This window comes from Macrobrachium rosenbergii, chromosome 50 (assembly GCF_040412425.1).
Source record: "Macrobrachium rosenbergii isolate ZJJX-2024 chromosome 50, ASM4041242v1, whole genome shotgun sequence".
NCBI classification, from domain to species: domain Eukaryota; kingdom Metazoa; phylum Arthropoda; class Malacostraca; order Decapoda; family Palaemonidae; genus Macrobrachium; species Macrobrachium rosenbergii.
Window position 1 is genome coordinate 3,397,501 of NC_089790.1, and position 25,653 is coordinate 3,423,153.

At 35.6% G+C, this 25,653-nt stretch overlaps 1 protein-coding gene across 1 annotated transcript in view; it reads left to right on the plus strand.

The window, feature by feature from the left end:
* The window catches only part of LOC136832500 (uncharacterized), a 548,606-nt gene that overhangs the window by 224,903 nt on the left and 298,050 nt on the right, over positions 1–25,653 (plus strand). The window contains exon 2 of the mRNA XM_067093407.1: positions 12,537–12,560. Coding sequence (XP_066949508.1) covers positions 12,537–12,560 — 24 coding nt within the window. The remainder of the gene's footprint in view (positions 1–12,536; positions 12,561–25,653) is intronic.

Sequence of the window (25,653 nt, forward strand, 5' to 3'; positions counted from 1 at the left end):
TATATATATATATATATATATATATATATATATATATATATATATATATATATATATATATATATATATATAGTGTTGTTATGGGCCTTTTTATGATCGTGGTACACTGTTAGATTACCGTGAAGGACATTCATTTGTAATTTTGATTTTGCGCTAAAAGTTAGAAGCCACTTTCTACTGATGATGAAAAATTTTTAGCTAACCGTTAAACACTTTTACTTTAGTGTGGTTGGCAAGTGAATGAACTAATATTTTTGTTAATAAATTGGCGAGTGAATTGACTAACATTTCTGTTAATAACCTTGTGAGTGAATGAATTAATGTTTCTGTTAATAACCTGGCGAGTGAAATGGCTAACATTTCTGTTGCTAACTTGGCGAGTGAATTGACTAAAATTTTTGTTAATAACCTTGTGGGTGAATGAACTAACATAACTTTGCGAGTGAATAAATTAACACTAGTGAAATTTCTGCTAATAACTTGGCGAGTGAATGAGCTAACATTTCTGTCACTAACTTGGCGAGTGAATGAACTAACACGTCCGTTAATAACTTTACGTATAGGTAACGAGTAAATTGCATTAAAACAGCCTTGTCATAAGTAAACATTTCCACCTCCACTCCCAATAATATCTTCAGCAAACGACATCAACATAACAGATGGACGCGAAGAAGCTAAAGATCCGAGACCTCCTTTTTCTAAAATGAAGACGAATGTGAGAGACGCAGCATTTCTCTCTCTCTCTCTCTCTCTCTCTCTCTCTCTCTCTCTCTCTCTCTCTCTCTCTCTCTCTCCGTGTTTTAGACCGTAGGTAAAGGGAGAGATGTTAGAGATGGTTCGAAAATAAGAATGGCCGAGGAAATGAACCTCACCGCGTGCGGAAGAAGAGGTTGGGTTATACGAAGGTTTCTGGATTACACCTTTTTTTTTTTCGTTCTTTTTCGGCTGTGATTTTTTTCCTTTTTTTTGTTTTTCTCACATTGTGGATGCTGAGAGTCATTTGGTAAAAAACACCATCTTATTTGGAAAGGTACTCTATGTATAATACTTGCTTTAGCGAAGTTTTTTTTTTCATGAGGCCGTAATTTAGTGAAGATGAAGGAGTACTCTTCGTTTTCATTTACCTTGCAGCTCTGACCCCCCCCCCCCTACACCTCTCTCTCTCTCTCTCTCTCTCTCTCTCTCTCTCTCTCTCTCTCTCTCTCTCTCTCTCTCTCCGCTCTTATTTTTCATAGTTATACTTTTTGCGTTGCGATGAACACCTTTTTTGCTTGATGAAAGTTCAAAGTAACTGAGAAAACTTCGTGAAATAAATATTTACTTTAAACGTGTATATATATATATATATATATATATATATATATATATATATATATATATATATATATATATATATATATATATATATATTATATTCCTCTAAAGAAATATTTCGTCACTAGGTCAAAATGTGTCGAAGAAAAATTGTATCTTTGACTGTTTGTAAGATACCTCGCTTCGTTGGGGTTTCATTCAGGTCCATTTTGTTTGAATGTATTACGAGATTGAACAGAAAGTCTAGTGATGCATACCAAATACAGAGAGAGAGAGAGAGAGAGAGAGAGAGAGAGAGAGAGAGAGAGAGAGAGAGAGAGAGAGAGAGAGAGAGAGAGTAGAATGAAGGGACTCTCACAAACGCACTCAGATTCCCACAGAAAATAACTTGTTCGGATCCTTTTCCGACTTGTTTGTGCGTGTGTTTGTGTGTGTGTACTTGCCTGTTTGTTCATTCATTTCGATTTGTTTTCATTTTAAATTGATTTCGACTTGTTTTCATTTTAAATCTATGTCGATCTGTTTACATTTTAAATCGATATCGATTCGTTTTCAGGTTAAATCGATTCCGATTTGTTTTCATTTTAAATCGATTTGGATTTGTCTTCATTTTAAATTGATTTCGATCTGTTTACATTTTAAATTGATTTCGATTCGTTTTCATTTTAAATCTATTTCGAGTTGTTTTCATTTTAAATTGATTTCGATTTGAAGTTTTGTTTTCATTTTAAATAAACGAGGTCATGGCTTATGTCGTCAGCAATGTACGAAAATGATCTACTTATGATATGTCCATACTTCTTAGATAAATACAAACAGCCACATTATATTGAGATGCATATTTATGAACAGTTAAACCTTGCATAATACAATTACTCACCTCCTTTACCTAAAAGTTAAAACGTTAGAAAATATGTAAACATTGCTTATCTTATTTATAATGAACGAGAATTTCAAGGCAGCATCAGATGTAAAATGCACAAACGCATGCATGCAATTATGCCTTCGTTTACCCAAATTCATGTACATTAGATGTAAAATGTTCCATCACGAGAAACAGAATGTGATGCTGGCTCATACAAATGACATGGTCACAAATACCAAAAATTTGTTTCGTTCTGTTCTATATCTCTATTAACTTTGACCCCTCCCCACCCCCAAAAAAGGAAAATGTCAGTGCACACTCTCTCTCTCTCTCTCTCTCTCTCTCTCTCTCTCTCTCTCTCTCTCTCTCTCTCTCAAACACAAACACACACACACACACACACAAATAATAACCTTAGTAAGTTATTTTTCGGTAAATATAATGGATAAATATTTTATTCAATCGCCTAACTATCACGACATTCACACTTCAATTATTTATTATTTCGTCATTTACCTGTTTATTTACTCTCTGCTACGTTGCTTTTAAAGAACGGCAATTATTTATTATTTATTTATTTACCTGTTTATTTATTCTCTACTGCATTGTTTATAAAGAACGAACGAACAAACCGAAAGTATTGTCATGGACAGTCAAAAAAAAAAAAAAAAAAAAAAACTGACCATGGCAATGCTACCACGTGGGAAAAAGGAACAGCAGGCTTTCTCTGTAAGCCGCGTGGGATTAGGATTAGCATAAATCCCATCCAGTGTTGCCTCAAACGACCCCCCTTCACCCTGCAAATAATTCAGGCACCTCACTCCTTTTTCGGATAACAATTTTGCAACGGGGTTTTGTCAGCGCTAATAGGATTATTATTTACTACCAGGAATAATAATGTGGAAGCTGTAGCGTTGTGTTGGGCTCCGATGTATTTGTTACTTGTCGATAAACATCGTAGGAAGGTCACTAAAGATTTGAGGTTTCAGAATCGGAAACGTTGCTTACTATAAATTCGCACGTATCGGCTTTGTTGTCAGAAACCTAGGGTAGTTTTTCTAGGTGATCTTGAATTCATGAAGCCTGAATCTGCTTTTAATATTTTCTTGTCATTCTTGAATTCATGTAACCTGATTCTACTATAATTTTTCTTGTCATTCTTCAATTTCATTCTTGAGTTCATGAAACCTGATTCTGCTTTTAATTTTTCTTCTCGTTCTTGAATTCATCAATTTGCTTTGAATTTTTTCTTTTCATTCTTGAATTCATGAAGCCTGATTCTGCTTTTAATTTTTCTAGTTGATCTTGAATTCATGAAACCTGAGTCTGGTTTTAATATTTTCTTGTCATTCTTGAATTAATCAAACCTGATTCTAATTTAAATATTCTTGTCATTCTTGAATTCATGAAACCTGATTCTCCTTTTAATTTTCTTGTCTATCTTTGAATTCATGGAACCTGATTCTGCTTTAAATATTCTTGTTATTCTTGAATTCATGAAACCTGATTCTGCATTTAATTTTTCTTCTCGTCCTTGAATTCATCAAACCTAATTTTGTTTTTAATTTTTTTTCTTGTCATTCTTGAATTCATGAGACCTGATTCTGCTTTCAATTGTTCTTGTCATTCTTGAATTCATGAAGCCAGATTCTGCTTTTAATTGTTCCTTGTCATTCTTGAATTCAGGAGACCTGATTCTGCTGTCTGAATCATATTAAATATCTTGGTATTTTCAAAAATCAACAAAGCCATTTTGATGAAGAATGAAGTTATATGACGGTTCGCAGGAAGGCCGTGCATGTAATCCATTTTTACGCTGCTGTGGATTAGCGTTAGTCTCTAATCCCACCTTGAAAGAGAATTCTTTCATTTACTTTCGGATTTCGAGGCTTCTAGAGGAATGCTTACCCATAAGAGTATTAGGAGATTGAGAAGTCATGAGTAGCACAGTCTTAAAATACGAAAACTTGTTTTTGAGTTTTCGATTTCGTCCAAAGGGCAGATTTCTCCCTTGACTTGTTGCATATTTAGATTTGTGGACTACGGTGGTCCCAGCCCCCGGTTTCTTAACAAGGAGCAACCGACGACTTTCAATGCTACTTTCTTACATCTTTGTGTTCCATGTTTCTCAGATATCCATCCTAAGATGTCCGTGCCTTTCCATTTTTATTTTTTTTTTATTTTTTTTTTTGTCACAGGCTTTCCTGTATTCTCGTCATGTGCTTATGCACGTTGTGCATCTGTGAATTCCCTTAGATCCAAACGCACGAGCGTGCGCGCACTTACATATATATTATATATGTATATATGTATATGTGAATATCTTTCTACCCTTTTGGTGTTTTTATGGGTCCTTTTATTAGGTATTTTATTAGGTATATTTACATACATATATATATATATATATATATATATATATATATATATATATATATATATATATATATATATATATATATATATATATATATATGCGTGTTTGGATGTAAATAGAGTAGATGCATTACAGCATTAAGTCCCGTGTCATAATTCTCTCACTCCCATGCAACAGAATTAACTGCCTATCCATGCAGTGTCCGTTCATGACACGCCGCCATAGCACCACAGTAGTTTATTTAATTATTTTCTGTCGATCTCCATCGCATATAAATGTCAAGTACCATGTAAAATTAAAGTGAGATTAGTACGCTTAGTTTATATATACTTTTGGAAGCCTCATTTACAAACGCAACGTATGCAGAAATACAGTGTCAAAAATACGGTGTGTGTTTGATGATATTCTGCTTAATTATCATTATTTATTTTTTCGCTGCCTACAATATTTAAAAGGAACGTCATTTTTTGAACTGCAATTTAATCCCTCAAAATGTATTCATGAATTTTTAGCCCCCCCTCGTATGACTGCCAATGAGCATTTGTTTTACAAACAAAGTTGGCACAGGATTAATGAAATTAATGTTTTATCAGGAGCGTGATCATGCTAACTTATTTCACATGTTCTCACAAAGGAAGAGAGAGAGAGAGAGAGAGAGAGAGAGAGAGAGAGAGAGAGAGAGAGACTTAGTTTGTGATTTTGGTTTGTTTTTGACTTTTATTATGCTGTCCTTTTGTGTTTTACATATTTTATGAAAATTATGCCTCATAGTTATTTACAATGTATGTTAATGGAAATAATGTTTAGATTTTGCAAGCGTCGAAAATGTGAGAATAGGAATTTTTTTTTTCTTAAATTTACAGATTTACAGGAAAGTTGTCTTGGATCACTAATGTCGGTAAAAACATTTTTTTAAAAAAAAAAATTTTTTCATTGTTATACAATAAATGAATTTTACTTTAAGCTGAGAATAGCATATGATGAGAATTATTCGAGACTTGATATATTCATATAGGTAAAAATAAAAGAGGGAAAATTACCAGACTTCGGTCCTTAACAATAATGAATTTGACATCGGCTAAATTTATAGTAAGAGAAGAACCAACAGAGGATTCTATTTAATATCGCCAAAGACCCTTTTAATAAAAGCACGCAATTCTCTCTCTCTCAGTATTTCAATATTCTTAGTAGCTTACGAAAAAAAAAAAAGTTCAGAGATTGCCAGAAAGGAAGGAGATTTTCTGAAATACTTTTATGAGAAATCCCTGTAACATCCGAGAACGAAGCTAATTACTAAGGTCGACTGTAACCTGAAAATAAAACTATACCTTTTTCCTTGGGCAGTTTTTCGTATCTCAGTCTCGTCCGTTCAGTATCTTAGCTTTTTTTTTTGAGTAGACAGAGCTATAGTCTTTTACCCACGGCGTTTATAAGGAGTTAGTTTTTCGTATAGCTATTTCTAACTGCCTGTACTGTTTTTCTATAATTTTTGTATGGTTTATCTCCACTGTATTGCAGAGTATTTTTCTTATACGTTGAATTTTGTTCGCATCAAATGTCTACCGTTCTCACTTTGGGGCGTATCCGGTTAATATAATATTTTTTCCGATGTATATTACTTTTTAAACCATGTAAAGGGTAGTAGCAATTGTGTTCGTATTAAGTACATTTGTGGAACTTGGTTTGTAGCCTATATAAAAAAAAATTGGAATATACGATTTAGGCCAAAGGGCGTCCCTTTGGCCCCAAGCTGCAACCCCTCTCATTCCTTTTACTATACCTCCGTTCATATTCTTTTCTTCCATCTTACTTTCCACCCTCTCCTAATAGTTGATGCATAGTGCAACTGCGTGGCAATCCTCTTGCTACACCTTTAAAATTTTCTGAATGACCTCATAGGTCCCAATGCTATGGTATTTGGCCCTAAATTTCATATTCCATTCCATGCCATTGTAGTCACTTTTGTAAACGCCCTGGTGATACGCGGTAGGAGCTGATCTGCACTTCATAGCCATAACCTGAGTATGCGCTATGTTGTGACGTAAGTGCACATGTTTTACGAGTAACATGTACACCATAATTAAATTATGTCACTGGAAGTTAGGGGAATTGACCCTAACGCGGAATATTATGATAGATTACATTGTTTGTGGGGCAGGTCAGGGTTTTAATTGAGCATCACAAATGAGGATTATAAACAGCGATGAACTAAGAACAGAAAATAACTGTTAAATTTAACAAAACGTTATGTACAATTGCAGTGTACTTAATGAAAAAAAGTTACCGAAAAAACAGAATGAGAGTGATTTATAAAGATGCGAAAAATCAGTTAGTCACGATGAAGCCAGCATAAAATTAGTGTAATAATAATAATAATAATAATAATAATAATAATAATAATAATAATAAAGTTTCCAGGACTACCGCACGGCTGTAACGGTGAATGTTAAGCATGAATGAATGAAAGCACAGAATAAAATTCACGCGAAAATCCACCAAAGTAACCTTTCATCTCTTAGTTAGTCTTTTAATGCTACGTTTCGGAATATTACTCGATTGTCTGTGACTGCTTTAGGTATTCACAGAATAAGAACTTCTGATCATTAGCGTTTGGACATTTTTCTTAAGGTGGTCCTTTTTACGGCCGCACTTAATTAGGCCGAAGAGAGAGAGAGAGAGAGAGAGAGAGAGAGAGAGAGAGAGAGAGAGAGAGAGAGAGAGAGAGAGAGAGAGAGAGAGCCTTGCATAGTAACACAGCATGATGGACCTCCGTGATCAATGAGCTTTAATGGCGGCTTGATCATGCCGGTTGCAGCAATGTGTTTTTGCCTCGGCCCCTCCGTTTCAACTTGATCGTTTGAGATACGTCTCCGATTTTAAGTAGTTTTAATCTATCCGTGAAGTTTCTCGTTGCGAATGGGAGAGAGTTGAAGTGAAGTCATTGGTTAATTCAGTGCGCGGGTTTGCTCATTCTTTTATATATCAGTGGTTATGTAATTAATCCCTATTCATTACGGCATTGGTAGCTCCCCTTTAAAGGAATTGCCACACATGTTGAGCTCGGGACCACACAAATGATCGGAATTTGAGTGACTTGAATTCTGCTGTCTCACGCGAGGGTTGATATTGTTGGAAGTCCATTCCTCCAAGGAAGCTTTTTGTTGGACGTCCCTTCCTCCAAGGAGGCTTTTTGTTGGAAGTCCCTGCCTCCAAGGAAGCTTTTTGTTGGACGTCCCTTCCTCCAAGGAAGCTTTTTGTTGGAAGTCCCTGCCTCCAAGGAAGCTTCTTGTTGGACGTCCCTTCCTCCAAGGAAGCTTTTTGTTGAAGTCCCTTCCTCCAAGGAAGCTTTTGTTGGACGTCCCTTCCTCCAAGGAAGCTTTTTGTTGGAAGTCCCTGCCTCCAAGGAAGCTTTTTGTTGGAAGTCCCTGCCTCCAAGGAAGCTTTTTGTTGGACGTCCCTTCCTCCAAGGAAGCATTTTGTTGGAAGTCCCTGCCTCCAAGGAAGCTTTTGTTGGACGTCCTGCCTCCAAGGAAGCTTTTGTTGGAAGTCCTTCCTCCAAGGAAGCTTTTTGTTGACGTCCCTTCCTCCAAGGAAGCTTTTGTTGGAAGTCCCTGCCTCCAAGGAAGCTTCTTGTTGGACGTCCCTTCCTCCAAGGAAGCTTTTTGTTGGAAGTCCCTGCCTCCAAGGAAGCTTCTTGTTGGACGTCCCTTCCTCCAAGGAAGCTTTTTGTTGGAAGTCCCTTCCTCCAAGGAAGCTTCTTGTTGGACGTCCCTTCCTCCAAGGAAGCTTTTTGTTGGAAGTCCCTGCCTCCAAGGAAGCTTTTTGTTGGAAGTCCCTGCCTCCAAGGAAGCTTCTTGTTGGACGTCCCTTCCTCCAAGGAAGCTTTTTGTTGGAAGTCCCTGCCTCCAAGGAAGCTTCTTGTTGGACGTCCCTTCCCCCAAGGAAGCTTTTTGTTGGAAGTCCCTGCCTCCAAGGAAGCTTCTTGTTGGACGTCCCTTCCTCCAAGGAAGCTTTTTGTTGGACGTCCCTGCCTCCAAGGAAGCTTTTTGTTGGACGTCCCTTCCTCCAAGGAAGCTTTTTGTTGGACGTCCCTTCCTCCAAGGAAGCTTTTTGTTGGACGTCCCTGCCTCCAAGGAAGCTTCTTGTTGGACGTCCCTGCCTCCAAGGAAGCTTCTTGTTGGACGTCCCTGCCTCCAAGGAAGCTTTTGTTGACGTCCCTGCCTCCAAGGAAGCTTTTTGTTGGACGTCCCTGCCTCCAAGGAAGCTTTTGTTGACGTCCCTTCCTCCAAGGAAGCTTTTGTTGGACGTCCCTTCCTCCAAGGAAGCTTTTTGTTGGACGTCCCTGCCTCCAAGGAAGCTTCTTGTTGGACGTCCCTTCCTCCAAGGAAGCTGTCGAAAGGCCGCTTATTTTTGTACAAATGAGCTTAAAAAACAGACATTTATTATCGCCTGTGTGGAAAACGAAACAAAGTTTTCGAACAGCAGTGGCAAGAGTTTAGAAATCGCTGCAAGAACAAAACTTAATCTTATTTTGAAATTGCATCAGATGGCAGGATGGCGATCGGTTGAGAAAAGCGAGAGTCTCAGAACAACCAACTTTTTTCTCAAACAAAAACAAATTTTTAGTTAATCTCTATCGACGAACTAACGTAATAGGCGATCAGCAGCGAATGCAGTTTTACGTAATTCCGTGGATTATTATGGCCACTGCTAGGCCGTTTTTCTTTTCTCTGCTGTTCCTTTTGCGTGATTCCTGCTGAAAATTCAGCAGTTACATTTGCATTACGGCTAGATAGGTAGATATATATATATATATATATATATATATATATATATATATATATATATATATATATATATATATATAGATATATAAATATATATATATTTTTGTATATATATAGATGTATATATATATATATGTATATAAAGAAATATATTATATATATACACATACACATATATGTATGTATATCTATATGAAATATATATATATATATATATATATATATATATATATATATATATATGTGTGTGTGTGTGTGTGTGTGTGTGTGTGTGTGTGTGTGTTTATCAGAATGTTAGATAAATGTTATAATTCCCCTTACCCAAACAACAGCTGATCTATATAACTTCACACTGGACGACGTTTATTGCCCAGTCAATAGATAACTCGACATCGCTGTCTCGACACTTTTAGCTAAATTGAATCACCAGTTCTGACACAGGAGGGGAAAGCCTGTGACAACTTCCTAACCGAGACTGACAGAGATTTGACGCGAATTCTCATCAAATAATTCCCGTCCTCCCATTCCTTTCCGAGCCAGTCCCCTTACGTGAACACCCATCACATAATTCCCGGTCTCCCTCTCCTTTCCGAGTGGGTCCTTACGTAAACTTTCCGTCTGGGAATTCTCCTTTGAAGTTTCGCCATTCTCAGGAATGGAATTTTAATAACGTTTTACGTATCTTTTCCTATATTCGAGGGTTCTGTATTTATTATGAAAGAAAAACAGTTTAGAATGCGTTGCTTTGTCTCGGGGCAGAAGAGAATAATGAATTCTAAGGATAGTCTTTTTTTTAAAGTATGTAAGAATGCTGTATATAATAAAAATGACAACAGCAATAATGAAATCTTAAGAGCATGGAGGGGTGTAGTGTAAAAAACGTAATATACCATAAAAAAAAACTTACGAACGATAGCAGAAAAAAGAAGCTGAAGTTAATGGCATCTCCGGTACTATTCGCGTCAAAGAACACATTATCAACCGGAAATACATAATGGTAATAATTATTAGTAATAATAATACTCCTGTTATACAGACAATGCATATCCCTTCTCTTGCTGACTGCATCTAGGACTGACAATGTTTTTCTTTGAATTATCTATGTAAAGTTAGCTTTCATGCTAGAACCCTCATCTAATGTCATTTTAAAGCTAGATATTTTTCATTCATTAAATCATGTTGAAAAAGGCAAAGTAACTTGAATAAAGTGTCGAAATGACGACTTGAAAATAGTAAAAAAAAAATCTGTACAAATTGCTATAAAAATAGTCGGATAAAGGGAAGTAACAGACATCTGAATTATTTGGTACATGCGAACTGCGGTAAATGGCCTTTTAAATATTACACATAAATATTACTGTTGATACCTGCCACTGTGCAGTGTAGCATATTACTGTCATTTTTGACGGGATGGCGTGCTATTGTATGTCGGAGAATTCATTAATGATTGAAGGACCCATAACAAAAGGTAATTTCTCCTTGACCTAAATTTTTACCGACATTTTTTTTTTTTTTTTTTTTGCCATTCGAGAAGCATAGAACATGACAAATTTATTCATCTGCTGGATCATACTCCACGTTTCGACATGCCGTCGTCGAGCCCGGTATAAGCTTTCATTATTTGCTTCTGTATGAGTATGCAGAATATAGGCAGCTTAGTGTGAGATTTGGGACGGCACGTAATGTCCCTTTAATTCGAAGCCGGCCATCTGGACCTACTCTTACATTACCTTCAGTTTCAATTGATGGTATGGGTACAATAATAATAATAATAATAATAATAATAATAATAATAATAATAATAATAATAATAATAATAATAATAATAATAATAATAATAATAATAATAATAATAATAATAATAATAATAATAATAATAATAATAATAAATTCTACTTCTCGTTTGTTCCATTTTCCATTTAGTGCAACCCGCTGCAGTAAAGATTCTTTGACATAATCTGATTCCGAGAACTGTAAGAAATAATTTCAGCTTTTTGAGACAATGTACACAGTTCTCCCAAGTAGGATGATTGTTCATTTTTTCACTGTTTTTGTTTCATTAATGACTCACATTATTTTTCCATTCTCCCTCTTCTCCATGGCGCTTTGTCTTGTCGTAAGAAGCTTTCATTTGTGACTTAGAAAATATTTTATCTTGTTTTATGGTGGGATTTAAGACGTCAGTAATGTTTCGTGTATTTTTTAGTTAATAACAGATAGATCTGCCCATGTTTTGTTTTTGATGATTTGTCTATGGGGTATTTTGACCTTAAAAATAAGGTATAAAATATCCCAGGTTGGGTCTGGTTATTTGGGAAGCGTGAGGCACCCTTTTGAGTATTTCATAAAGATATTATGAAAAGTGAGATTTATAGAAAACAGATGTATGATGATAGAAAGATAAAACCGATTAACTGTTAGGTAAATGGTACAATGGTACAAGGTATACTGTTGCTTAACTAGATGTATATTTGCAGACAATTTAAAAGTTATACATTTGCGGCTTCTTTACACGAGTATTTTTTCCCCTGGAGCTGCAGACATATAGGTGGCACTTCGGAACATTCGTTCCCACATTATGGTCCTGTTGAATTTTCAGTTTCGGAGCCATGTCTTCGAAAAACCAACTTATCAGTGTCTTCCTTGAATAGGGAAAGATTCGGTATCTATACATATCTGTATTGAATCTTCTTATAAAGTGATGAGTCCTTTTGGTTTCAATGTTTTTTATAAACGTCCCCGTTGTAGGTTGAGACTTAGATTCTTAATATAAGTTCTAAAACAGGTTTTAAAATACCCTTATAACTTATGCAGTGCAGGCAGGGCAGTGTATTCTGTGTACTTGCTTATCTGTTATCGTATTGTTCTTGTCATATTTAGCCCACAGACATCACTAAGGTGAAGATCAAGAGGTATCTATGACGAAGTTTGTAAACTGATAGTCATTGTCCTTATTATATCATATATCCTATGTTTAATCTTCGAGAAAGTGTCTCTTACTGATGTCTTTGGACTAAACATACTATTTCCATGTATTCTTAACCTTTTGTGACGTCTACTAAAGTGTCTTTAAAATGTGAATCTTCTTCCTACATAGAAAGTCATTCTCTTGTTTTCCTAGTAAAGTTTTTCAGTGTGAATATATATCAATGTATACTTGCGACTCTTTCTTACCTTCTTCTATATTTCATTTCAGCCTAAAGGTGTCAACTTAGTAGAGGTGAGTCTTTTCCCATGATCCTCTGCCCGCAATTTCTTAGATGACTCAGAAGTCTTAGACAGAAGCCGTCTGAGAAAATTAGTAGAAAATGACGAGAGCTTTGTTCTTAGACTGATGGTTAGATCAGTGGCTGCATCTAGATTTGCATTGTAGAGTCAGCAGACAGCTTGTGAGATGTCTAGGTAGATCAGTTAGTAGAGAACATATTAGTGTAGATGCATTGTAATTTTCTTTATTAAAGATTGTTTTGCTAATATATTTATTGGCAGTGAGTGAATGAAAGGGGAAAATGTTTTTCTGATAAGTTTGATTAGATTTGTGCGTCTGTGTGGTTGTATGAGAGAGAGAGAGAGAGAGAGAGAGAGAGAGAGAGAGAGAGAGAGAGAGAGAGAGAGAGAGAGAGAGAGAGAGAGAGGTGTTGTTTATTGTCAAAGTAGCTTAAAGTGAATTAAGATTCAGATTCCAGGTAAGAACTGATGTAGAAATAGGTACTGTTAGCATAATGATAAAGGGAAATTAAACTGCTTGAAGCAAAACAGTAGCTAGAAGAAGAGAATGCCAAATAGATCATTAGAAAGGTGCTTTCATTTCAAGCTAAGACACAAGCCACGCCCCCATCGAGCATAGTTGCCGTTAGTGTCCAGACAGACTTGATGCCAAGTATAAAAGTCGCTGGCGTCTTTCCTTGAAGTAAAACCACTATATAGAGAGAGAGGCTTCATAGAATTAGTTACATTGGTTTTAACCATTTATTATTGCCACTGATAATATCTGCATCTTGAATTGTTCTCTGCTTTACTTTACCTTACTAATTTTTCTTGTGAAGTGAATAGATCTAGCATTCATCGCTTACCTTTTATACTCTTTATTCCTCAAGGTTTGCTCTGATACCTGTATGAGGAGGAAAGCTTATTTTTTTTTTATTGCTCGTGGAAGTGGCCTCCATTAAGCCAATAGGGAAAAGTTGCTTTTGTTTCTTCCTTCATATATTGCTGGCATTATGCCCTGCTTGCGTATGCTTGAATATTGCTTGCTTCCGCTCCAGTTCTTCCGTGAAAAGTTACTCACGGTCACAAACACATGTCAGCAGAATTAATGTCGATATAATTTAGGATGATGTGAATTTAATCTGTTCATTAGTTAGTCAGATTTGCAGACTGAAACACATTTCAAACATATTAGAGCAATGTGCGACAGATGTCTTGTGTATGTCGACTTCGACTACACTTTATTATTATTATTATTATTATTATTATTATTATTATTATTATTATTATTATTATTATTATTATTATTATTATTATTGCTGGGTGAAAAGACTTAAAAAGTAGAGTATTAAAGATACATTCGTCATGATAATTTTTTTTGAGACGAAAGGCACAAGAGTTCCTTAAAACTTAATAAGTTGTTGTATTCATCCTGGCCCCATTACATGCTCTATTTTAAAGGGTTCTTTTCTCCTGTATTTGTTTAACGCGATTGGTCATTATTCGCTGATGATGATGGTAATGAGTATTATTATTATTATTATTATTATTATTATTATTATTATTATTATTATTATTATATTATTATTATTATTATTATTATTATTATTATTATTATTATTATTATTATTATGCTTACTGCAAATAGCATCATTATGTCAGTTCCTTTCGAGATGATTTCAATACATCCTTAATAAAAACAGAATTTCCACGAACACCGACACTAGGTTCGGTAGCAATCCCATCGGTTCTTGCAGAAACCCTACACGGGAATGCCACCGTTTGCAACATCCACCGATTGCACCATCTTTTTGGGGATGAACACAAGACCATTGCTGAGATGAAAGGCGTCTGTTATGATTATCCTTACTGCTATTAGAACTGCCACAGTTGTTTATGGCTATTGCTTGCTTTGCTGCCCTTGCAACAGCTGAGAGGCACAAAACATGGCTGCGCGCTCCCCTAAAATCCCAAGCCCATTTCACCCCCTCCCCCCACCGCCCTCCTCCTCCTCCTCTTCCTCCAAGCACCTAAGCTCTTTAGCCTCTATTCAAGCTATTTTCAGGTTTTATTATAAATGAGGATATACATTCTGTGATCACCGACTTGATGAACTTTCTTTTAGTGTGATTGATATTGATCATTTCACCAACTGTTTGGATTTTATTGATCTGTAATTTTCATGACTTTATTGTTTAACCTTTTCGATTTTTGCTCTTGAATTGAATAGTTTTTCTAATCACTTCTTTGCCAATGTATTTTTTCTCTTTCGCAGGGGTGTTTGATTTGTCGTTAATTGCGTAAACTACTGGTTATTTAATATATTTTCGATGATATATTTATTGTTTCAAACTTCATTTTAATATTTATATATACATGTTATATATAATATATATATATACATAAACATTGTATATATATACTGTAGGTGCATGTATGTATGTATATATGTACATACATACAGACATACATTATATATTTGTATATACATAAAAATAAATACTGTATTTTTATTTATATTTATGTATATATATACATATATTTATATTTCTTTATTTATGTGCATATATATATATATATATATATATATATATATATATATATATATATATATATATATATATATATATATATATATATAAACAGCTTAACACATCGCTGGTGTCACGGCATAAAAAGAATGCACGGCGACTCCTCAGCCTTCTAGCACTCGGCCGAAAGAGAATGCCAAAAGCCGTCGGCATTTTTTAATATCCCTGTCATGGGCCCAATAAAAGGTCCCACGTCCAGTTCCTTGGGCCCGCTTTATGCCAGGACAAAGGGGGAACTGCTGGGCTGCAATTAGGCGTAAATTATTGCGCCCGTGTTAAGACAGGGATCAGGAGGAGGGAAGGGGGCTATCAGCCTCGAATTCTAATTGAATCCAAGTGCTCAGATACGGAAGGATCGGCAGCTTCTGGCAGGTAGGTACATACAGGCGATTATATATACATTGTGTAAGGGTGTATATATACATACTGTATATATGTGTATATATATATATTATATATACATATATATGTGTATGTTATATATTATATATATGTATATATATTATATATATATATATGTAAATATAGTTATTGATATATATATATATATGTAAATATATTCATAGACATATACATATATATATATATATATATATATATATATATATATATATATATATATATATATATATATTGTGTGTGTATGTATATATATTATTACGTCACTGTGACTTTTTTATATTCAGTGCTAACTTTTTCTTTTAATCACATCTTCATGACATTTATATATCCTGTCATATGAACTTTTATTACTCCAATTTACTGTGAAACAAATTTATCATGACTCTTCCATCTTTTCATTCCTTTCATTTGTAAGATTAACGATAAATCTCTATGAAAGACGGATGACTCGATAATCCACACATTCCATTGCTTTATTTCTTTTTACCTTCCTTTCTTCCTCTGTTTCTGAATCGTAATTAATTGCAGAATAATACTAGTTCTTCCCTTTTTTCCTCCACTTTAATTGCTTTTATTGTTCATTTTCCCTTCTTCCTTTTACCCTTACAGCGTTAATCATGCTAACATTGACATTCAGCTCTCTCCGGTTCTAAAGATTTTCATACCATTTCGCCAGTCTCTGCAACTTCTCTTCGCTATCACCAACTAGCGCTGGGTCATCAAGAGATCTACATTCCATTTACGACCATTCCTTTTTTTTTTTTTTTTTTTTTTTTTAACATTTCCTGCCCCCTTCATGTTTTCTGTCTTGACCCAATCCAAAATTATAGTAGCAGGCCATGGTGACGTGGGGTGCTCTATTATAAGACCCTGTTTGCCCACCAAACTCACTCACTCTCATTTTGATCACCGTCCATGTCGCATCTCAATCAATTACATCATTAGTTTTTTTTCTCTTGGCTTGGCGCACCTTCTGTTAATTGTTTTTATTTCCTTTTCAATTAAAATTCCTCCATACAACTTTCCAGATATCGTAAGGGATATTAAGACCATATATCACCTTTCGTGTAATCCAGATATGCCTTACTCAGCCTGGTCAGACGCTCATTTATACCGTAACCTGCATGCTTCGCGTTTCCCTGTAATCTCGACTCCAGGCACCTTTCTTCTTCTTCTTCTTCGTCCTTTTTATTGCATTCATTTCATTTTCAGTTATCTCTCCCACAAGCATTCTCAGATTGCAGCGAATGAGGCAGTAAGCATTGGGGTATTAGAGACCCTCTGCTGTGATCGTTGTTAACAATCTTAGTGTGTATGTGGAAGTGAACATTGCCTTGTTTTCCTCTAGTCCCCCCATTTATTAAAGGAAGTTGTATAAATATCAAAATGTATACACACACACACACACACACACACACACACATATATATATATATATATATATATATATATATATATATATATATATATATATATATATATATATATATTATATAATGATCGTTTATATTGAAAGATTGAAATCCTCATATAGGGTACGTTCTTTATCTAAGACCCTGATATCCCTAAGGGTATTATTTGAAGAAAATTCTATTTGAAAGTGTGGTTTCAGTACCACATCCACGGGAATCTTATTCCAACATAACCATTCTGACACCAAGAAGGCTACAAGTTTAATTCGGGTCATGCATACATATTATGCCTGTGAGGATCAGATAATGTAATATGGAGGAAAGGGACCCATCCTTACTGTGGTGACGTAATGTGAAGTGTTTTGGTAATGACTGGAATTAAGGAATATAGATAATGATAATTGCAAGTTGTATAATGAAATTTTGTATTTACCACAGAAATATATGAAGAGATTGTGCTCGGAATTGTGTTGTCTTGGTCCTATTTTTGTTAGAAGTGAATTGTAACTTCCACACTTAAATTCAGAGAAGAGGACAATTTTATTTTCTTCTGACTTATACACATACATACCTTTCAAGACCAGCTGATGCACTGTACCATTCATTTCATTTACCTTTGGGAATAGTAGATATGGAAGCCTTCAACCCATCACAACTGTTTGCCCTGTCCCATGAGCGGTCACTCTGTCAAACCTCCGCTGGGGCATGACATGTCGAGTTCTGGTAAGATATACAGACGGAGACCTATTGGCCACTTGCTGCAAGTTTGGATGTCAGAATTCAGATCCACTGAAGCTTAATAGTCCCTTATGCTGAAAGAACCTGCCAAAACTCTTCAGGTTTCTATTATCTGCAGATTGAAACTCACTACAAAAATCAGTAATCTCTTGCCAGCCCTTAGGCACCATTTAGAGCCTGGAAAGGCGGTATTTTTAATGTATATTTTACAAGTTTATTACAGTAAAATTTACTTTGATAAACAGGCGAGGTAAGAGAATGATTTACTGACTTTAAGGGACACAGGAGAAAATGGTAAAATTAAGGTACCTCTTTCTGACAAAGGATGAGGCTTTTTGATTTCTCTGAAATCATCTCCAGATCATAGTGGAGAATTCTTAGAGGCAAATTATGACGAGAACTCTGGCCGAGTAATTTGTCTTCCAAAAGTTATTTTAACCTTGCTTGACTATCAGTAACGTAGTGGTTTATGACCTCTGCGGTGGTTCAGTAATCTGTTACAGTATCACTCGTTTGAGATTAATTCTAAGAATTCCCGTGTTTGATGGTTCTCATTTTGCGCTTCTGGCAGTGACTCTGATCCTGAGTATTACTGAACTGTTTTAGCTCTTGTAAGCTTACTGCATCCACTCTTAAGCAACTCATTCTGGATTAGTTACTTTAACGTCATAGCGAATGACACTCATTGAATCACGACTTCTGCCACATCAGTGATTGCTTCTGTAAGCAACGAGGCACAACATTATGTCTACAGGAGTACAGATTCTTCAATCTGTGAAAGACATCTTGATGACTACAAAAGTATGCTATCCATGAGTGATACAGCACAGTTCCTTGAAGTAGGAGTAGGCAATATCTTCATCCTGTTTGCAGTGCCATTGTTACTTGGCTGGGTACAAGTCTAACCTTCGACATTTCGGGTTCTACAACTTTAACTGCATTTTTGGAACCTGAGATATGATCTTGAGCAACAGTGCTTTTGATCACTTAAACTGCCTCGGACTACTTGTCCATGCTCTTACCAGATTAAACCAGCCATATTTGCCTTCTAAAGATGGCTAGATATAAGTTAATTATGGCACCGTAGGCTAGATCAGGACGAATGGCCACTACAACGAAAAACATGCACCCAAACGTCTAAAAACAGGATCACTCACTAGCCCATCCAAGCACTCAAGTTTTTACGTAGCAGTTAGCTGCTCCAAGTAGAATCCATTTGAAGAACAGTATTCATTGCTTACTCAGCTTTACATGTGTGCATATTTATGTGGGAGATTAGAACGTTGGTCACATTTTCTTTTGGAACACATAGCGCAAGAGACAGGGTTCGGAGAAGCTATCCCATTTCACTGCAAGTGGGGGAGGAAGGGTAGAGGGCCCGTCTCATGAGCTCTAACATGCAGGCACTAAGATGGAGATCGAGAGAATGCCTCTCCTAAACTCAATGCTTTCAAACGTTAAGGGAGCCTCTCTTTCTTGAGGAATTGATTTTACTGCAAGGCCGCAGTTCTTTACCAATTCCTGGGATACAAATTCGCAAGAATATACAGGCCCTCTCAGATTATTTCACTGCACTACTTACTGGAAAAGATCTATGTATAGTCTGGGGTTGTCTATTCTAAGGCATTTCTTCTCCATATATTCTCAATTGATGCCCCAAGGTAGCTAGTGAAATGTACAACCCTGTGAAACCTGTCGCCCCTAATTGAGCTACAGATTCACTGAAGCCCTGTATTCTCGTATGCTAATTGAAATGGGACAAAATATTGCGGTAAGATGAAAAAGATGACAGTGCACTAATTCATCTCGTGTGCATTCACAGTGAGATATTATATCAAAGACCATAAGTTCAGTATATAATCATAAAATGCAGTGCAGTGAAACTATAAAAAGTTTAACGTAGTAAATTTCCAAAAACTCAGCATTTCGAACAAGAACCTTCAGTATAGATTATAAGAAACACTGCTCCTGATCCTCAGAAAAACATTGGTAAAGCGATATACGGAAAATTTAGTGCCTTAAGAAATGAAAGCAGTTTATACACACCGAGATAAATGGCAAGGCTAATAATTTGAAGTATAGAAAAAAAAAACTTCGAGCCAGAGACGTTCAAGAAAGTGGGACATATATACCGAGCCAGAGCCGTTCAAGAAAGTGGGACATATATACTGTACCGCCAAAGTTAAATAAATACGATGTATTGAGAGAAGTACAGGATATGATTTAACATATTAATTAAAAAAAACACGTATTTATGGCTTAATGAAGATAAAAGTTGAAGGGAAGTGCTTATTATTTAGCCAGAACAGTGCATGGAATGGTAAACCAGAAGAAAATAAAATTGGCATTATATGAAGAGAAGTATACTCGACCTAGATTCTAGAAAGGGTAACATATTTCACCAGAAATTAGTATTACATGAAATAAAATGAAAGCAATACAAACGACCTTAGAAGCATATTGTTCCTTAGTTAACTACAATATATACTGGGATATGAAACGGTATTGGATTGATGTATGAAAGTCCCGTTGATCTGTTTAGCATGTATACAAAAAATTGAATTACTTCAGTATATCATAATGTTAAAACCACGCGATAGCGATGTATTACTTATGGTGTGTGCAAGGAAGAAATAACAGCTTCGTTATAAAAAAAATTACCTAAAGCTATAGTGGGTCCTGAGCTATAGAAACACAACTATAAATAGTTATGTAAGTGGAACTTGTGACAAAGATTATACTGAAAACTTGAAAGCCATAACGTTTAATTGCAGTCAGGTGACTCGTATTTAAGGAGAAGAAGTTGCTCTTTGGTCTAGTGTTTTGCATTAGCCTAGAAAAATGAATGACAAAACAGTCTGTAGGGTGGTGAATGTGTTCAATATCACTCTGGATGCATCTGTATTGCGTAACTTGCAACATACAAGAGAATAAGTGGTTTTGTTTTATGTAATGTAGCTAAATGCATTGAAAGAGAAAAGTGTATAGTGTGAATTGAACTGAGTAGAGCATATTTAGATGAAAAGTCTACAAAGTAAGCCTACAGTGGACTTGAAGAATAAACAGTAATTAAAATAACTACAATGTACTAAGCCAGAAAAAGTGTGTTATCGGATTCAAAACAGCTGAAAATATTCCGGCATTTTTCTTTGGATTCAGTATTGCGCAATGCACTGAAACAACATATTGATGATACATCGAGAAGCGTTATGTTAAGATCAATCTTTACCTGGTGTTGAGCAAGAACTGTATGTTTTGTTTTTCTGAAATTGTTGTTGTGAACGAAAGACCGAGAAGAATCAACGATTGTGCCTAGAAATAATGAAAATGGAAAAAAAGATATAAGAAACGGTGGCTAATTCAATAAACTTTTCACTCGCAGAATCAGTTCCAGTTACTCAGTAAATTGCTCGAAATCTAATCGTTTCTTAGAATAAAGATAAATTTTATTGTGCAAAAAAGGAAGGAGCAGTAATTTGGAGACGGTGAAATGTAACTGATTTTGTTATTTTTTTCAAAAACTGGATTTTTTTTATACCTGCAAGCAACTACACTGAATCACACGACGAAGATGAGGTAATCTGTTACAAGATTCTCTCTCCCGTTATGTGTTACAAAGGTGGTTTCTTAATCTTGACAGAGTTTCCAGGCCTGTAATGTACCGTTGTTTTTGGAAAGGTACCAAAACCATCTGCAAGTCCAGTGTACCCATAATGTAACTGGCTTTGCAAATTGAAAAGTGATGCTAAACAACACCAGAACATGAAATAGAATTCACTGTCGCAAATTCAAAAATTAATAGAGGTAAGATAACAAAGAAACTTCAAATTATGAATGAAATAGAATCGCAACAGTATTCTGAAAATGCAGGAGGATGCAGCAGAATTATTCATGAGGCCTCGTACAAGATACATTTCCACTTACAGTATCTGGAGCATTCTGGACAAATCATTCGGAGCATCTTAAAGTTATTTGAGAGGAATATGTATTGGAGAGTTAAGTTTTGTTGCACACACAGTGCGTTTCACTTACATATTAAACTGGGAAGTTTGTTAATCATGTGAATTTTATGAAATCGTGATTCCTCATTGGTCCAGCATTCCTCTTTTCAGCAATTTGATTTTTATATGCGAAGTCTCATTTAAGTAGCAGTTTGCATCCCAACTTAATGTTAATTATAAAATATTTGAGCGTATGTTATGCAGTGAGCGGTTGAAATAAATTCTCTGGTTCACTTTGCTTAGAAAAAATCACAGCCTGCGCATAATATTTGAATAACCATGATCTTTGCTCACATTTGACTAATGTTATTGTTTATATGCCGTTTTTTTATAAAAGCATACCATTGTGTTCAAGAGATCTTGTACATTAGAATCTAAAAAAGCTAAAATTTTCATTACAAGGAAACCATTCGTAAAATTGTCAAATCAGCAATCCGTTTAACTTGTTCTTGAAAATGTGCAGTACGTTTGATATTCATTCCTAGAGGGTCCTTTCGCGGAGGTTCTATTCCTGCTAAAGAGCTTCTGAATGATTAGCTTAAAGAATTAGAGAAGTCTTATTTAAACAGTTAACAGAACCACTGCTAATTTATATGTGATGTATCATTTTTATCTGTAACCGTTTTGAAGTCCGTTACCGTAAATTATTGAGAATACTTCTCTACCGAATGATATTTTTCGAGATATTTATTACATTTCATTCCATTCCCAAATAACATGCCGTTCCAGCATAGACCGTAATATGAAGGTTACGGCCACCGTTCTAAAACGGGTAAATTGCACGTCATTCAAAATATGTATCAGTATTTGTCAGACTCTCTCTCTCTCTCTCTCTCTCTCTCTCTCTCTCTCTCTCTCTCTCTCTCTCGCCGTCCTCATAAACGCGTACATGACATATGCACCACCATAAGGTTTTAATTTATTGTATTTTTTCTAGCTTTTACTCTCTCTCTCTCTCTCTCTCTCTCTCTCTCTCTCTCTCTCTCTCTCTCATATAGACGTACATGACATATGCACCACCAGGAGATTTTATTTTATAAATTTTATTTTTTATTTTTATTTTCTCTTCTCTCTCTCTCTCTCTCTCTCTCTCTCTCATGACAAATGCACCACTCTCTCTCTCTCTCTCTCTCTCATACACACACACACACGCTGGCCTCATAAACACGTGCACGACATATGCACCGCCAAAAGTTTCTACTTAATTTATTTTTTACTAGAAAATGGAAGCGCTAATCCATTAAGAGCAAAACAGCCGACTTCCATTTACGAGAGAAATGCAGGATATAAACCCTTTTACTCTCTGCTGCCATTTAGCATGACGTCCACGCTGCATTTTTAAAGCTATTATGAACATAAATAACTCTCTGTTCCCTCCGAAGTAGCACCAAGGTGATAAAGATCCCAGGGAAAGCATTAACTCGGCGCAAAAAAGAAAAAAAAAACAGGAGTTCGTGACGGTACAAAGCTTTGAGGGGATTTCCCAATTTGTCTTTTTGTATTTCATAAAAGTGAACGCCGCCGTGTTTGCCGTTATCTGTTTACCTACAATAAATACCAGGAGCTTGCTGGAAGCGTACCCCGTCGCATTTATAATAGCATTTTTCCCCCTGGAAATACTTTGATCTGATGTAGGAGTTGCTGTTGTGGAGGAATTTGTTAGTAATGTACCGTTACCTTTTTTTTTTGGCTTTGCTTTTGCAAAGTTGGTTTATATACGAATGGATAAATAAGAGTGGATAAACATTGTTGAAAATATAGAGGAAAGTATTTAACGTATTAATAATGGATAAACATTGTTGAAAATATAAATGAAAGTATTTAACGTAGTAATTCCTCAAGACTAGTTTATCAGTTTATCCACTTAATTTATGTAATGGTGAAAAGAATTTAACTTTCTTAATAAAGTTATCCTTTTATTAGGATGAAGATTTGAAGACTGACCGTTAGAAATGATTATTTTAGTCCCTGAAAGTATATTTATATAATTTTGAAAAGAATTGTTCAAAGTAACAGTACATTCAGTCACAGCGTAGGCTGTTCCTCTTCAGATAGCAACGATGAAATCTACATTTGAGGATGTGTACGAATAGTTTAAAGAATTGTATGCAACATGTTTGTCACTCATTTAACGATAAAGCCACAATTTATTCATCACACAGAAGGTAAGAAATATAAAGTTATTTATCGACTAAATTATAATACTGAAGTTCATGGTTTCAAACAGTTAGATGCAAGAAAAGACATTATACGTATACGGGCTTGTAAAATAGAATTGAGAAACTCTACGGATAATTGTATTCACATTTCACTTACTAATTTTAGTTTCTGTAAAAAAAAAAAAAACTATTGTGCCTGCTTTGTCTGTCCGTCCACACTTTTTCTGTCCGCCCTCAGATCTTAAAGACTACTGAGGCTAGAGGGCTGCAAATTGGTACGTTGATCATCCACCCTCAAATCATCAAACTTACCAAATTACAGCCCTCTAGCCTCCATAGTTTTTATTTTATTTAAAGTTCGAGTTAGTCATAATCGTGCGTCCGGCAACGATATAGGACAGGCCACCACCGGGCCGTGGTTAAAGTTTCATGGGCCGCGACTCATACAGCATTATATCGAGGTCACCGAAAGGTAGATCTATTTTTGGTGGCTTTGATTATACACTGTCCAGAAAACTCGATTGCGCCGAAGAGAGAGCCAAGTCTCCCATCATTAGTGTTGTCATAACACGCCTGTTGTGTCAAAAATTAATTGTTAACTTTGTTATTTATAAAAGCAATTGACATTTCGAATTTTCTCATAAATATGTATCATAGTTTATGACTGGGAAGTTACCGACTTGTTTTGTTCACCTTTATAAATATTTGAGGATGGAATAATGAAGACTCTCTCTCTCTCTCTCTCTCTCTCTCTCTCTCTCTCTCTCTCTCTCTCTCTCTCTCTCTCTCTCTCATAGTTCATTTTATATGTCGAAGTGCACTACTTCTCGTGGTGACATTCAGATCATATGAAATTCTCTCTCTCTCTCTCTCTCTCTCTCTCTCTCTCTCTCTCTCTCTCTCTCTCTCTCTCTCTCTCTCTCTCTCTCTCTCTCTGTAAATCCACGTATATTTTTCACTTTCCAAGGATTTGGGCATGATTGATATCGCATGAGAACCCCTTTGACTTTTCCTGTACAAGACCAAGAAAATGAAAATTGATTTCAGTTTACTTGATTGCAGTGAGATTACCCCAACCAGTGAGATTGATATGTTTTGCACGGTACTAGATTGGAAATAAAAGTAGCGACTTCCATTCTTCGTCTCGTTCTCAGAGTAGCAAAAAACCACTCTGGTACCAACGCGCAACTTGAATCCCTCTCTCCTCCCCAAATGGTGTGAGGGCAAATCCAATGCAGCTGGTTTAAAACTATGCTGATCCCATAAGTCCGAGCAGGAAGAGCAAACATTTATTATAGTATTGTTTCTCACTCACTTCGAGGCATTCGGAATATGGAGCGAGGGGTGAATTTCGTTATGAGATCATCCGGGTACACTTGTTTGTTTGTCTGTGTGTGAGTTAAGGAAAGAACATGCAGATTTACTAAGGATGTATGTGCATTTGCTTTTATGTTTCCTTTGACAGTCCACGTCCAGACGAACATAAGTTATTATTTAAATTTTCTTAAATGGACAAATGTGTTTTCTGGATGTTACTAGCAATAAAAAGGCGTCTTATTTTTCTATAGTTTTAAAAATATTCGCGATCATTTTCGAGTTATTTCTTGCATTTTCAAAATGACAAACACAGGAATGGTTTAAATTAACACCATAATGGACAGTGAAAATAGGAAAATACAGTGACGAATTAATAATATTATCATTCTTGATATTGCAAGAGAAGGATGTTTGTGTTACAGAATTCCTTTTTTTTTTCTTAGGATTACAAGCAAAACCTAACCGCAAAACGGAACTTGTATCGTA